The 15,370-nt window shown below is 34.9% G+C and overlaps 5 protein-coding genes across 5 annotated transcripts; 3 read left to right on the forward strand and 2 right to left on the reverse strand.

The window, feature by feature from the left end:
- The first annotated feature begins 1,197 nt into the window (after positions 1-1,197).
- Positions 1,198-1,864, forward strand: LOC17891680 (vascular-related unknown protein 3). Its single transcript, XM_006300021.2, has 3 exons — positions 1,198-1,422; positions 1,568-1,633; positions 1,740-1,864. Exons 1-3 carry the CDS (start codon positions 1,198-1,200, stop codon positions 1,854-1,856), a joined length of 408 nt encoding a protein of 135 aa, XP_006300083.2. The 3' UTR covers positions 1,857-1,864.
- Positions 1,865-2,565: 701 nt separating this feature from the next.
- On the forward strand, positions 2,566-7,095 carry LOC17893334 (protein disulfide-isomerase 5-3). The gene is made up of 15 exons (XM_006297485.2): positions 2,566-2,767; positions 2,947-3,037; positions 3,166-3,260; positions 3,412-3,469; positions 3,940-4,124; positions 4,210-4,267; positions 4,736-4,776; positions 4,869-4,943; positions 5,197-5,253; positions 5,538-5,604; positions 5,830-5,973; positions 6,091-6,312; positions 6,401-6,562; positions 6,673-6,750; positions 6,833-7,095. The coding sequence occupies exons 1-15, from the start codon at positions 2,727-2,729 to the stop codon at positions 6,908-6,910; spliced, it is 1,452 nt and encodes a 483-aa protein (XP_006297547.1). The 5' UTR covers positions 2,566-2,726; the 3' UTR covers positions 6,911-7,095.
- A 40-nt stretch (positions 7,096-7,135) lies between these two features.
- On the reverse strand, positions 7,136-8,095 carry LOC17890905 (early nodulin-like protein 3). The gene is made up of 2 exons (XM_006298508.2): positions 7,811-8,095; positions 7,136-7,718 (listed from the first exon to the last, which is right to left on the reverse strand). The coding sequence occupies exons 1-2, from the start codon at positions 7,995-7,997 to the stop codon at positions 7,288-7,290; spliced, it is 618 nt and encodes a 205-aa protein (XP_006298570.1). The 5' UTR covers positions 7,998-8,095; the 3' UTR covers positions 7,136-7,287.
- A 115-nt stretch (positions 8,096-8,210) lies between these two features.
- LOC17893379 (COBRA-like protein 10) lies at positions 8,211-11,126 on the reverse strand. The gene is made up of 3 exons (XM_006299248.2): positions 10,389-11,126; positions 9,691-10,169; positions 8,211-9,602 (listed from the first exon to the last, which is right to left on the reverse strand). The coding sequence occupies exons 1-3, from the start codon at positions 10,972-10,974 to the stop codon at positions 8,664-8,666; spliced, it is 2,004 nt and encodes a 667-aa protein (XP_006299310.1). The 5' UTR covers positions 10,975-11,126; the 3' UTR covers positions 8,211-8,663.
- Positions 11,127-12,424: 1,298 nt separating this feature from the next.
- Positions 12,425-13,361, forward strand: LOC17892952 (protein NDR1). The gene has a single exon (XM_006298459.2). It carries the CDS (start codon positions 12,473-12,475, stop codon positions 13,127-13,129), a length of 657 nt encoding a protein of 218 aa, XP_006298521.1. The 5' UTR covers positions 12,425-12,472; the 3' UTR covers positions 13,130-13,361.
- Positions 13,362-15,370: the final 2,009 nt, after the last annotated feature.

The following is a 15,370-nucleotide window of genomic DNA, read 5'->3' on the forward strand; positions in this document are numbered from 1 at the left end:
CACCTTCTTCGTTATATAATCTCATATACAGTTTTAATGTGACAAGGTCCAAATTATGTTATCTCAAATTGTAAGCTAACGTAGCCACATGCGTCATAACTTGCTGATGAAGAAAGAGGCAATTACCGAAACATCTATCAAAACGGTATGGTACTAATTAACTTTACAACTTTACACAATTCGATCGTATCTCACAAACTAAAAAGTGCAATATGATGTACATGCTTTGTAAGCTAAACAATAGTAAAATAATTATCATGCCGGACTATAAAAGGTTCAAGAACGTAGACCGACGACATTTATAAATATATTGTTTTTAGGTATTCGTTTTTTTAGCTAACCAAATGTGTAATGTTGCCTTCATCACGTTTTCTGTTATATCATCCGCTTGTCACGTTATAAAGCCATATATATATTATCGTTACACTTAGTACCAGTTCCCCACGAATTACATATCTCCATCATTGACTAAATTATATTTTTTTTTGTTTGCAGAAGACTTTTCCTTATATTAATAAATTGTTGTACTTCTTTCACAAACAAAATAAAATTTGTTGCACTTTTTTCATATATATACTTAGAAAAGTACATTAAAAAAAATTGTCGATCGAAAATATTTTCGTTAACCGAAAACATGCATATATATATGAAAATATTGTGTGTTAATTAACTAATAGATTTAATTTGGGTTTTATTATATATATATATATATATATATATATATATATATTATATGTAATATAGTGTGTGCTAACGAACTAATAAGATAATTAAATTTAGCAAATCTAAAGTTGATGTGTACATTTATATTGATCTCCGCTACCAAACAAGAAGGTGATCCACGCCCCCTTTGTGTATCTTTCTTTTGTTCTTGCACATAAAGAAATCAATCTGTTCAACTGCCATATAGAATACTAAACCCCACGAATAAATATTATTATATGTGGCAATGTGAATAGTTAAACAATAGAATGTATTGTGCACAAAAAAAAAAAAAAACCAATAAAATGAACAAAGGGACAGAATCGTGCCAAACCTACAACATTCCAGCTGACCTCTGCCTCCCTTATTACTACTATATAGAGGTCACATTTGAGAGAGTTGGGCAAAATAAAAGTCTAAATAGCATTTGTCACATCTTTCTTTATACAATATCGAACTACTCTTCATTAGCCTCTCTTATCTAGGAAAGTCTCAATGGAAGACTCAGCACTAAGCAACTGCGTGAGGCGAACAATATTCTCTAATATCCAACAGAGAACAATACAAGAGGCCGGTATAGAAGAGAGTAGTTGGACAATGTACTTTGAAACCCAAGATGGATTAGGCCATAACGATGATTCGTCTATGATGTCGGATGCTGCCTCTCCTATGGGATCTGTCGAAGAAGACACGGCTTCATCTCCTTCTAACAGAACCAAGGTCAGTCCACAAAGAAGACAATCTTTAATATATGTTCATAATACACCTACATTAATATAGTTTAGTACACACATTACACTTATGTATGATATTTCATGTGGTTTTATATATATAACTAATCGTTTAGATATGCTTGTGTCTTCAGGGTTACAGTGAAATGGAAGACAATACGATAAAAGTAAACACCGTGATGAACAATACCAAAACTGAGGTAAGAAACATTCAACGTTATAACCACCTTCACATATTAATTTTTATAAAATTTTAAATTGTTCTGACAACTAACAAAAAAAAAAACATTGTTACGGGTTTTACAGGAGAAAGAAATGATGAGTACTAAAAAGGGGATAATATATGAAGACTATTGCGCAGAATTGAAGAAGAGAGGACTCTGTATAGTCCCATTGTCGATGTTGTCTAACTATATTGGTTGAAACTTTAATTTGCTTGTGTTTTTGGAATCATATTTTTTCAATTATTTTAATTTTTTTTTTGTATTGTGATTATTATTTTATTTTTTCTTCTAATTCTATTCTATAAAATCTATAGAATGGACTAAGTAATTAATTGGGAAGACTTGTAAAAATCATGTCGGAAAAACATGTGTAATAAAGAGTTAACATGTTTTTGATACACACACAATCACGAGTCATGTTACATAATGTATGTATATTTGTGGAACATCTTGTAATTCCAATGATTGAAAATATATCCACATTTAGCAAAACAAAAATCTTCCAAATAGCCAACGATCTTTAGCCAAAGTACGTACATGTGTCTGTGTCACTCCTGGTGGGAACACCTTTCTGAGTTCTTTTAATTTCTCCGACTGTGAGACTAGAGATATATATTGGATATTTATGCTTTTGCTGAAGAACGAAAAGAATATAATTTCACACTGCTGATTAAAATAGACCTGGCAACAAATTTCATTAAAAGAAAAAAAAAAAGAAAAGTTTAATCTACATTAATCGTATTTAGTTAGATTTATGAAGTGGGAAAGTTTTTGTAATTTTCTACATTAATCGTATATTATAAGGTTAACCCGAAGACAAAATTGATGGTAATAAATAAATAAAAAGTTGATATGTAATTAAAAAGGTGCAGATTTGAAACGCAAAATGGTTTCCTAAACGAGGAATCACGAAATCACGACCGCATCAGACACAGAAGAAATAGAGCGAGAGAGAGAGAGAGAGAGCTCCTTCTTCTTCTTCTTCTTCCGCTCACTTATTAGATCTGCTCTCTCTATATCAGTCTCCAGGGTTTTTGGCCATTGCTCCTATTTCTTCTCGGCGACAGCAATGGTTTCCTCCACCAAACTCAAATCCGTTGATTTCTACAGGTCCGATCCTCTCATCCCTCTTGCACATTGGTTTCCTCGATTCTTGTTGCCTAATTCCGAGCACCATCTCTGATGCATGTCCCCATGTTTATACATTTTGGATCATGTGTCTCGAAATTGCGCGTTTTCGTTAATATGGATTTTTTAAGCTTGTCCAATTTTCGTGATGATCTGTTTAGGAAAATCCCGAGAGATTTGACGGAGGCATCTCTATCAGGCGCTGGGCTATCCATTGTAGCTGCTCTCTTCATGGTCTTCTTGTTTGGAATGGTTTTTTTCCTTTTTGTCCCCCATTGCTCTTAATTTGATGTCTCTGGATCGTTTTCCAATGTGATCTCTGTTTGATCAAGTAGTAGTAGTCTTGTAATCTGACAAAATTTTCATCTTTTATTGCTTAGGAGCTGAGTAGTTATTTGGAAGTCAACACTACCACATCTGTTATAGTTGACAAGAGCACTGATGGGGACTTCTTACGCATTGATTTCAACATCAGGTTAGTCTTCTTTTTGCAAAATAGTTGATGTGACATTTTGTCAAATTGTTTCTCTTCTATTTCTATGTTAAATGCTAGATTCATATGAGGGGGAAATGGAATGGTTTCCTTTATAAGCTGATTGTTGTTTTTGTTCTCTACCTTTTTGTAGTTTTCCTGCACTTTCATGTGAATTTGCGTCTGTTGATGTGAGTGACGTGTTGGGAACTGTAAGTCTTCTACTCACTACTCTCTGTCTTTCTCTTTTGATTATCTCATTCTCACTGTTTAAATGCATTTTGGGATTAATGTTTGTATCATTATCAGACACAAAACAAAAATGCAAAGGGAAAAAAACCTTAATTCTTGACACTTTCTTCAGTATAAGAGAATGAATCATTGGTTATATCATATAAGATATGCCATCTATATAAGCATTTTGATTTGGTTGTGCAATGATGGTAGTTTATTGATTCCGTGTTATCAGTAATTATTGTCCTACTGCAAATAAATAATCTACAAGTGTTTATCATGTAGTTGAAACTTCAACTTTACCACCTAATCCATGTGTCCCATTTTCAGCTAAGAACTGTTTATGTAATCCTGCCTTTAACCGAGCTTTGACATTTATATATTTACCCTGCATATTATTTATCGTTACCTGGGGCCCTAAATTTACTTATCGTTTTCAATTTATCAGAATAGGCTGAATATAACAAAGACAATTCGCAAGTTTCCAATTGATCCGCATTTAAGGTCCACTGGCGCAGAATTCCACTCTGGCCATACATTACATCACATCAACCATGGAGAAGAAACTAAGGAAGAGTTCCCTGATGGGGCTATACCATTAACCAGTGGTAGTTTTGAATCACTTTCACATCAGTGAGTAGGCAGCTTCTTTTCTATCTTGCTTGCATAAGTTTCCTGTCTGAGGGTATCGATTAACATAAACTGAATTCTTATGCAGCTTTCCAATATTGGTGGTTAACTTTAATGCACCATGGTGCTACTGGAGTAATCGCCTGGTAATTCTCATAATATTTCTTATGCTTCTTATAAACTTTCCATTTTCATGGTCTTTTCTTCTAGTATGAAAGCACTAATGATCCAGCAACTCGAGTTCTGGATGTACTCATCAAAACTTGTTTTTCCTGCTTGATGTGTGAGAAAGAATTTGCCTTAATTCGTCATTGACTGGTACTTGTTAATATACACTATGTGAAATCCATAGACATGCCATTCTCACAGGGAAACTTACTTCCGTTCTATTGCCTGTACTATGTTTTGTGCTAAAGGGGTCTGTGGTTTGCTATTTTGTTTTAGGAATTCTACATGACAATCTCCTTTTGTTGAATTATATGTTGTTCAAGAATTTTGTATCTTTCAGGGGCGTTATGTACATCCATACATGTCTGATACTTGTCTGACATTGAAGAAGTTTTGTTATGTTTAGTTTGATGAGTTCTTTTTGTATTTTCTATTATGTGCTTCAGAAACCTTCATGGGAGAAAGCAGCTAATATAATAAAGCAAAAGTAAGTGATAGACTCTTCGGCATTTGTTCAACTCTTAAGTCTCACTAGCTGATAACTTTCTGAAATAGCTTCATGTTTATATTCTGCTGCAGATATGATCCTGAGACTGATGGCCGTGTTCTTCTAGGAAACGTTGATTGCACGGAAGAACCTGCGCTGTGTAAGAGGTACTATGAAGTTGAAGTTTTTCTTCAATTTCTTGTTGTTTTGGCTTATATGAAATCTTAATGACTTGTTCTGAACGTTCTCAGAAAAGATGGTTTGTTTCTTACTGGTTTATGAGTTTTTTCCAAGAAGAGCTTAATTTGTGTTTGCTCACCTTTTTAAATGCCTGCTATTTAAGGATGCATGTGGAGCAACGAATGTCATTTTAACTAATTTCTAGTTTCAGTTAACACTAATTTTGGACTATATTTTCAGGAATCACATACAAGGCTATCCATCTATTCGTATTTTCCGCAAAGGCAGTGACCTTAGGTGAGAACTATCCGATGTGATGTTTAAACTGCCAGTTGCTTAGTTATGATTCATCATGTCTTTTATTTAACCATATGTATCAATGCTGCGACTTGTTTGAGTTTATGTCTCCTAATTGTTTTCTTAGTACAGTCAAATGTTGACACATGTGCAACCATTACGTAAATTAGTGCAAAACTTTAAATGCTTTTCTTTTCATCTTAAAACTTCCGTTAGGTTTATTAACCACATATCTGTTGGTGTATATATATTCTTATGAAAGTGTGCCTGTTTTTTGTTTCCAGAGAGGACCATGGACACCACGAACATGAATCTTACTATGGAGATCGGGACACAAAGAGTATAGTTAAGGTAAAAATTCCAAATTTCGTGCCAGTATCTTGAATAAATGAGTCAACATTCACATCTATATGGATATGAGTATTAATCACGTCGTTCTAGTTATATAAAAAGGTGTAGTTGTCTGTAAATTGTATGTAAACACATACTTATATGCAGAGCATATCATATTGGTACGTTGTGAGTCAATAGTAAGCATGTTCTTCTAAAAGCTTACAAGGATTTTCTTTCTTCCAGATGGTGGACGAATTGGTCGCACCTATCCACCCGGAGACTCACAAGGTAGCTTTAGATGGTAAATCCAATGATACCGTAAAACATCTTAAAAAGGCACCAGTTACAGGAGGTTGTAGAGTTGAAGGTTATGTACGTGTAAAGAAGGTAACTCAGACTTGAAAAAAAGTGAAAAATGAATGAGTATCCTGTAACTGATTTGTGGCATGTTTGATAATTTTGCCAGCTTTTCCGTACTGGAATTTTTTCTTTTGTATGTTTCAGGTTCCAGGAAACCTCGTTATCTCAGCTCATTCAGGAGCTCATTCATTCGATTCTTCTCAAATGAACATGTCGCATGTTGTTTCCCATCTTTCATTTGGGAGGATGATTTCTCCTAGGTTGCTGACTGATATGAAGCGGTTGCTGCCATATCTAGGCCAAAGCCATGACAGGCTGGATGGAAAGGCATTCATAAATCAACATGAGTTTGGTGCCAATGTTACTGTAAGTCGCAAAAATCTTCATATGAATTTAGTGTCTTGAACCTTCGTCAAAATCTTTTATCAAAAAAAAATCTGAACGCTGTATACAGATTGAACACTACCTTCAAATAGTCAAAACAGAGGTCATTACAAGAAGATCAGGTCTAGAGCAAGCAGTAATAGAGGAATATGAATACACTGCTCACAGCAGCGTGGCTCAGACTTACTACTTACCCGTGGCAAAGTTTCACTTTGAGCTCTCTCCCATGCAGGTTCAGTCCCCATTTACACAAAGAGAAAACATGTCTCGCAAATGTCTCACTACACTTGTCTCTTATACTTGCCTATTTATCATTACTCCTTGGTTGCTCTGTTTTTGCAGATCTTGATAACCGAAGACCCAAAGTCCTTTTCTCACTTCATCACAAATCTATGCGCCATTATTGGTGGTGTTTTCACGGTTAGTATTATCTCAGTCTATCTTTTGCATTTTCATACTCTCATGGATTCCAATTTCGGATTTCGCCTGTCGATTTTTTCAGGTTGCGGGAATACTAGATTCGATTTTCCACAATACAATAAGACTAATAAAAAAGGTCGAACTCGGCAAAAACATTTGATTGGCGACTGGAGGTTAGAGTTATTCTTTTATCTACAAAATCATAGAAGAACCTCAGACTGTTTACTTCATATAGCTGTCCTACAGAGAAAACTTAGTAAAGAGGAAAAAAAATTGTTTGACACTCTTTAATTTGTTACGATTATTGGTAATTTAATATCCTCCTTGTTTTTTTTTCTCCTTCAACTATTTCTGTATATTTTTGAGGACATAAACACTATATTAGTGAAAACACACAAGTAGAACTTTTATTCATTTACATGAGAAACAAATGGGGTAAAAATCAAACAACAGACACCAACTGACACAAACTTGGCTGAAGAGGGAAAGAGAAAAGACTCCATACAGAATGAAAAGGGAAGACAAAAGAGAAACTTCTTATTGTAGGAACAAAGTGGAAGCTAGAGCAGCCCCAAGAAGAGCAGCGGCAAAGGATGAAGAAGAAGAAGCTGCATTGTTGGGAGTTTCTTGAGACGTAGTAGGCATAGGTGCTGGGCTCATCTCAAATGTTCCTGAGACGGGTGGAGAAGGAGCAGATTCTCCTGAGGGAGCCGGGGCTGGTGACGGCAGTGCTGATGATGTGTTGTTGTTGTTACCGCTTCTATCAGCCATGACGATGACCACAAGCTTCTCGTTTTTCTTGCAGTTGTCTTTGTTTCCACTGATGAAATAGTATGGCCCAGAGTGGTTTAGCGTGAAGGAAGTTTTGCCATCAGCGAATTTAGCGGTTGGTGAGTCTGTGTTGCAGCTGTCATAAGCGTCTCTTGTGACTTGGAGAACTGAATCTTGGTTTGGTTGGTAAACGAACACTGCAATTGTATAAATTTGTGTGCCATATGTAAAAGAGATTATGGCTGCAGTTATCAAATTGGATAGTATTTAGTTCAGTTTGAAAACTTACACAAAGAGTCACCGATTTGGAATCTGCTCTGTTCTGCCCATTGACTGTACACTTGAGCAGCAGAAGGTACGGTCCACCCCTTCGATCCACCTACCGTGAACTCTCTAGCGTAGGCTTTGTTAACGATCATTAGCAAACACACGAGACAGAAACCACTATATGCCATGTTCTTTAGGTTTTGGGCCATTTTGTAAAGCTAAAAGAAGAGAAGAAAAGCCAACGTAAAGAAAACCAGAGATTTTAGTAAGATGTAGGTATTATCTAGTGTGGTGGTATAGGGTTTGATATGACATGATGAAAGGCAAATGGGTTTATATAAAGGTGATAAAACTTTTGAGGAAATGTTGCAGAGAAGCTTTTTATTGTCTTTTTCAAATTTGAAGCAAAGCATAAATGCCTATTTTCAAGAACTGTGTTTCAGTTTTGGAATCTCCTGTGACTTGCTTCTTCTGTCAATAGCTTTTTGTTCTTTGCTTCCGAATCTTTGATTGTTATTTTATTATTATTTTTCCGATAGAGATCTTCAAGAACGAAGAGAGAATTCACAAGATTGCAAAATCAAAAGACTAATAAAAGATCCCTTAATGTCAAAAAAAAAGGCCAACACTATTCTGAGATTTTGGGAGTACCACAGAACAACATACACTTTAATACTTTTATAGACCAAACAAAAGTATTAATACAACATTGTCAATATTTTCCCATATTAGATCAAATCATATAACAAATATATCTCCACAGCTGCTCGTTTTGATCCTTCTCTGTTCAGCAATATCATCAAAACACCAAATCTTTAGAATTTGAAGACCAAAAAACTGATCAAGAATGCTAAGTTTAGCTATCTCTTCAGTAATTAATCCATCATTAGTGCAAAGGCCGCGACGGTTGCAAAAACAAGGGACATCAAGACGCTGATACCGCGTCTATGTCCTGAACTCTTCTTGGGGAAATGTGTTGGAAGCGCACATTCTTCTCCGTTGAAGAAAAGCCTAGTCGGGAAACCGTCGCCTTCTGGAATATTCAGTCCTTTGATGTTCTTCTTGGAGAAGGAGATAACAGATTGTTGCTTTCCTGGCACGGGAGGGTCTCTTAATGGATTGGTTCCGTTGACTTGACCGACAAGATAGTTCATATCTCGCAAGCCTTGGAAGAGAAAGGTTCGGTTGTTTGGTGGAACACGTGTTCCATTAAAGGAGTAGACGTTTTCATATCCTGGACCTGCCTTCCCCATATCAATCGCCACAAACCAGTCCTCGAACGCAAAATTTCTCCAATTGAAGACGGTTAACCTTGCGGTCCAACCAGTTTTGTAATCCGTGCTAACGTGCCAGTTAATACTGACTCCACAGTTATCCGGACAAGGAAGTTTCTTTGGTAATGACATGTGGTTTTGTTTAGCCCATGCTCTAGCCTTTAGGGTTCGGTTATCGAAGGGAACAAGGAGGGCATCTGGAGGAAGGAGGAGCGGGTTACGATGAGCATCACAAGTGTCAGTATCAATATCGTTGCATCCGCAAGCGCAAGTGTTACAAGGAATTGCAGAGCTGTTGTAAAAGGCAGAAAAAGATACACAACATCTTGAGGCTTGGGCTTTGGGTTTGGTTATGTTGCAGACCACTTGCCAGCTGGCGATCGCATAGGTTATCTGTAGACCGCTAGGATCCGGGAATGGAGACGGGTCTACCCGAACCGGTGCCCCGCATTTGTACTGCGGATTGAGAATACCGTCAATTTTCCAATGCTGAGGTGGGTACAGAGCTGTTCTGTTTAGGTCAGGAGGCAACTTGAAAACCTAACAAATTGAGAGAAGACAGAAACTTGAAGGCACTAACATATCTGTGATTCGTAACATCTGCATTTCAACAAACGAGAATACATACCTGCAATTGAAACATCGATCGAGATTTCGAAGGATCCATAGTAGGTGGTAAAAGAGTTCCGTTTTTGCAACAGAAAGGTAACTTTCCCGTTACGTTATCGTCCTTCTTCTCAGGAGGCAAATCTGAAATGGCTGGCTTCTTCTGACAATTCATGACCTGAGAGAAATCCAAGTCTTTGTAATACTGTCCAGCTTTGCTGTAAAGGCATTCAGATGGATCTTTCTTGTGAGTGTAAGCTCCTCGCATAGTGTTTATAAACTCTCCCCGCATCCATTCAAATGTTAGGTTCCAACGGTCTAAACGTCCGAGTGGATTATCATTGTCGATAGTCACTTGGGCTAAGTAGTTGCTGTCGAACGATTGCAGAACATCATAGACTATGTTCAGATCACCGTACCTTCTCGGTGGAAACTTTGTCTTTGGTCCAGTCTTGTTCTTGAACTTAGGGTTTCTCTTGCAACATACGTTCATACTACCTCCTGCGCAAGATAACAAAACTCACCGTTTTTAGAAATCAAGTAATATTTAATTATTTTGATTCACATAATATATATATATATGCAAACGGAAACTTTTGTTTATGTTTTGCATTACGTTCACAATTTCCAAAAAAAAAAATTGATTAGCAAAAATAAATATTTTGATATAAACATAAATGAATGAAAGTTTAAAACAAAATGAGTATATTGTGGTATAACCTTTTCTTTTAGGCGCAGGGCATTCCCAACCATCGTTGGTGAGCTTAATAGTTCTTGGCATGGGCGTGACCCCTTTGGCAACCCCGAAAAGAGTTCCGGTGATCTCGATATTGGTAGATATCTGAGTGAAATCACCGGCGGTTTCAATGGAGGTTTTCAAATCCGTGTTTGGCGATCCAATGAACGTGGTTCCATTGCTGGCGTCCAGAGGATAATCGCCGTCCATAGGAGATGCACCGGTGGCAGAAACGATCAGCTCTTTGTGACGGAACCCTATGAACATTTGCCAACCTTTGAGCTCTTCCCTACCCGCGTTTACAATCATCGCAGTCGCTTTAAACGCCCACGATTGCGCGGTCACGTTCTTGACGTGCGGGTACTCTCTTTCCCGGCTGCCGAAGTTGTAGCTCATGAAAATACCGTTGCAATGTGCCATCTCAGGTGGAGGCTCGACTCCTCCTGCTCCGTCCTCTCCCGGAGTTCCATAGTCTTGGCCGTTGCAAAGAAAAAGAACTGATGATAACAATATCAATAGACTTAACGAATAGCGTATGTCCCAAGGTATCTTCATCCCAATAACCCTCATCGTTTTCAAATTTGTTTACTTCTTTCTTCCCCACCGCCTTGTGATTACTTGAACCGCAAGGCAGCGAGAGAAAGAAAAAAAAAACACAAAGGAATCAACAAAGCCTTTTAACAAAGACGAAGATTGATCAACGATGAGGGGTTAGTGTAAAGAACCTGTATAAAGATCAAAAATTCCAAATATTTGATTCAAAGAAACGGAGATGGTTGGAAAAGAAGATGTCTTAATATGGGCCTCTGGTTTTATTTGGTGGTCACGCGGAGAGACATGCAAGAATGTGTGTTAAGGCATTTACTAATTTTGGACACAGGAGAAGAGAGAGTTTCATATTTGTTTTTTTAACTAAAAACCGCATCGATTGTTTTCGAACAATTATTTTACTTGGTGGATTCAGAACAATTTGGATTCTCATTCTAGTTCAGTTTCATTTCAGAATTCTGGTTTTTTTTCAATTTTTTTCAAGAAGAAAGCCAATATTGGTTAGTATTGGATTAGTCTAATCAATTTTGAGTTTGCAAATTTTAAAAGAAAATGTTCGTTTCAGTTTATATTCCATAACAACTAATCTGATATACCTAGAAATTTCTACATAGGATTCACCAAACGATGTTTACATATAGTGTAGATTGCTCATTGCCATTAGTTGTATGTTTATATCTCGAGAATTAATATGGGTGATAAGATAAAATAAAATAAAAATAAAATGTAGCATATACGAGAGTAGGAAAATAAAAGAACGTGAGAGGTCAAATTATATGAAAAAAAAAAGTTATGTATTGACATATGAGTTTGAATTAGTGTTGCTAACTAGGTTTAAGGCATGAGAGCCTCCTATCCAATTCAACCCGGCTCCAAGACATACAAGTATAGGTCAGTCAAAAGGGTTTTGGGCCAGGCCACTTAAAGTCAGAATGCATGTTCGTTTTTATTTTCCCCACCAAATGCAACGATGTTAATAAATACAATCATCTCTATATACAATATGGTCAAGTAATATGATGAGACTACAAATTTGTCCACTAGGCCACGCCACTGACAACCACAACAACAACAAAAAACAAAGAACACTAGCTAGCTACTCTTATGAGTCTCTCACCATATTTGTTACATCTTTTCTTTTTTCATTCAAAAACAAAATTAGAATTTCTTACACTTTCTTGGTCTTTTAAGGTTAAATTTCAGTAGTGCTTTTCTTTTTCTTAAAAATTCTGTTATATCTGTTTCCCTCCAGTTATTATCTCTAGTTTTGGTCCTTTTATACAATCCAATATTAAATAATTATCGTCTTTAGTTTTATTTGGCTTCTCTTTTAGGCTAAACGCGTGTACGTGTGTGTCATACTGGGTCGTCTCTTTTGAGTCAACTTGAAATATCATCCAATCACACAAACCAAAGAATCTATATAACTAGATCTTCTTCTTCGTCTTTCTTTCAGACAACAAAACAAAAAACAAAAAAACAAAAAGAAATAACGAAATCTTGAAAGTAAACAACAAAAATGGATCAAGACAGAGAACGTGGAAGAAGCTGTTGTGGCTGCTGCTTGAGCTTCATCTTCACAGCAGGACTCACCTCTCTCTTCTTATGGCTCAGTCTCCGTGCCGACAAACCCAAATGCTCAATCCAAAACTTTTACGTCCCTGCCCTCAACAAAACCCTGAATTCACGGGTCAATACCACTCTCAACTTCATGGTTCGTTGCGACAATCCGAACAGAGACCAAGGAGTCTACTACGACGATGTCCGCCTCACCTTATCCACCGCCAACACGACCAACACCAACTCCTCTGCTCCTCCCCTCTTCGTTGGCAACTACACAGTGCCTAGGTTCTACCAGGGACACAAGAAGAAGGCCAAGAAGTGGGGTCAGGTTTCGCCGTTGAACAACCAGACGGTTTTACGAGCGGTTTTTCCTAATGGATCGGCGGTTTTCAGGTTGGATCTGAAGACTCAGGTGAGATTCAAGATTGTGTTCTGGAAAACTAAGAGGTATGGGATTGATGTTGGTGCTAATGTTGAAGTCAACGGTGATGGAGTCAAACCTAATAAGAAAGGGATTAAGATGAGGAAAAATGATTCTTCTTTTCCATTATCAAGAATCTCTTTCCCTATTTGTGTTTTGATGAATTTGCTACTCTTCTTCGCCATTCGTTGATTTGATTGGTCTTGAATATTTTTTGTTTTGATATTCAAATTGTCTTTTTGATAAATTTGTTCATGAGTTTTTTTGTTGTTGCTGTTGTCTGTGCTAGTTCCATTATCTTCTTGTTAATTCGACCAATGAATCATTTATTCCATTTTCTTCTTGTTTGCAACTATGTAACAGTAGTTCCTAATTCCTATCAACCAATTCTATTTGAAATTCCATTATCCAATTTTAAATGTTACAGGACAATACAATATTTTTGGGGGTTGTTGTTATCTTACCTCTTCTAGTCAGTACGACAATAAAATTAAAACTTTCAAGTCCGATATTAAACCAAACACATATATATGAATAACAAAGTGTGATCTGTCTATAGTATATGTTTTATTATTATGACTTTTGCTTTGCGAATAGTCAGGGTTAGTCTGTTAAATATCATTTTTTGTTTTCGGTCATGAAAACTACTATATAGTAAAAATATTTTTTTCACAAAACCCAGATTTTATATTTTTAAAAGACTTGGGAGTCTTTTTCAAATGTATTTTGTTTCGAATTTTGGGAAAGTTATGATTTGATTACTATAAAAGTTGTCAGAAAGGCAAGGCAATGACCCTATTATTTACTAGTACTTTACTACATCATTTTCCTATCTATATTTCAATGAGCAATGTGTTATTTTCTACATCTGTCAATATTTACTACATCATAATTTTATCAATGATATTATATAATTTGTTTTGTATCATTTAAAATATCTATTTTTCATAACATATAATTTGATGTATTTACATAATGTTTTCTAATGTAATTTGGATAGTTCAGTATATGGATACATGGATCATCTATACTATTAAAAGAGAAGCATTTTGTATAAGTCAATCATACTTTATACAATCAAAAAAAGTAAAACAAAACCAATCTATTTCTAAAAAAAACTACATAAGCAAAATAATAAAAACAAATTTAGCTAAATTATAGCAAACAATTTTAGATAGAAACAATTTTAGAAAACTCATAAAATTAAATGAACGTTCATCCACGAAATTTTGGGTTTAACAAATAATATAATCACTCTTAAAAATACATTCCTAATATATATCAAACAATTTATTCATTAGTTTAGATTCATCAAATCACGATTAATTTTGTTTCCTAAACCAAAAAAATTATACCTAACAATTTCGAAATTCAAAAATATAATAAACATTAATAACTACATTTAAACAATTTATTCATTACTTCGAATCCCTAAATTATAAAAACAATTATATAAAATAAATAAACTCATAAAATTAAATGAACCAGCATCGATGAAAATTTTAGTGTTATGCTAAAATATAGCAAACAATTTGTTCATTACTTCAAATCTCTTAATTATAGAAACAATTATATAAATAAATTAAACTCATAAAATTTAATTAATAGATTAAAAACGAAAATTTTAAAATGTGATTAAATAATATAATCACTCTTTAAAATAAATTCCTAATATATAGCAAATATTTTATTCATTAGTTTAGATTCATCAAATCACGATTAATTTTGTTTACTAAACCAAAAAATCATACCTACCAATTTCGAAATTCAAAACTATAATAAACATTAATAGCTAAATTTAAACAGTTTATGAATTACTTCGAATCGTAAATTATAGAAACAATTATATAAAAAAATAAACTCATAAAATTAAATGAACCAGCATCGATGGAAATTTTAGTGTTATGCTAAAATATAGCAAACAATTTGTTCATTACTTCAAATCCCTTACTTTATAGAAACAATTATATAAATAAATTAAACTCATAAAAATTAATAAGTCATCATCAACAAAATTTTTGCTAGAGATGATTAAATAATATAATCACTCATAAAAATGCATTCCTAATATATAGCAAACAATTTATTCATTAATTTTGATTCATCAAATCACGATTAATTTTGTTTCCTAAACCCAAAAATCATACCTAACATTTTCGAAATTCAAAACTATATCAAACATTAACAACTAAATATATGAAAATAAAAAATACCCAGAATATTCTATGTTCCATTTGTATTAATATAAATAAGAGAAGAATTCATCGATGGTGTATAATCCTCCCAAAAGATTATTAGCGATAAACACATTTTTTCAATCAAAAAAATGGAAAGTAATGACAACCAATGTGGTCTTCAAAGAAGTGTTTAAGAACCTTTAAATTATAATTCTCCATTTTTTCTTTTCATTTCCTACAAGTATGACTTCGTTTA

This window comes from Capsella rubella, unplaced genomic scaffold (genome assembly GCF_000375325.1).
Source record: "Capsella rubella cultivar Monte Gargano unplaced genomic scaffold, Caprub1_0 scaffold_3, whole genome shotgun sequence".
NCBI lineage: Eukaryota > Viridiplantae > Streptophyta > Magnoliopsida > Brassicales > Brassicaceae > Capsella > Capsella rubella.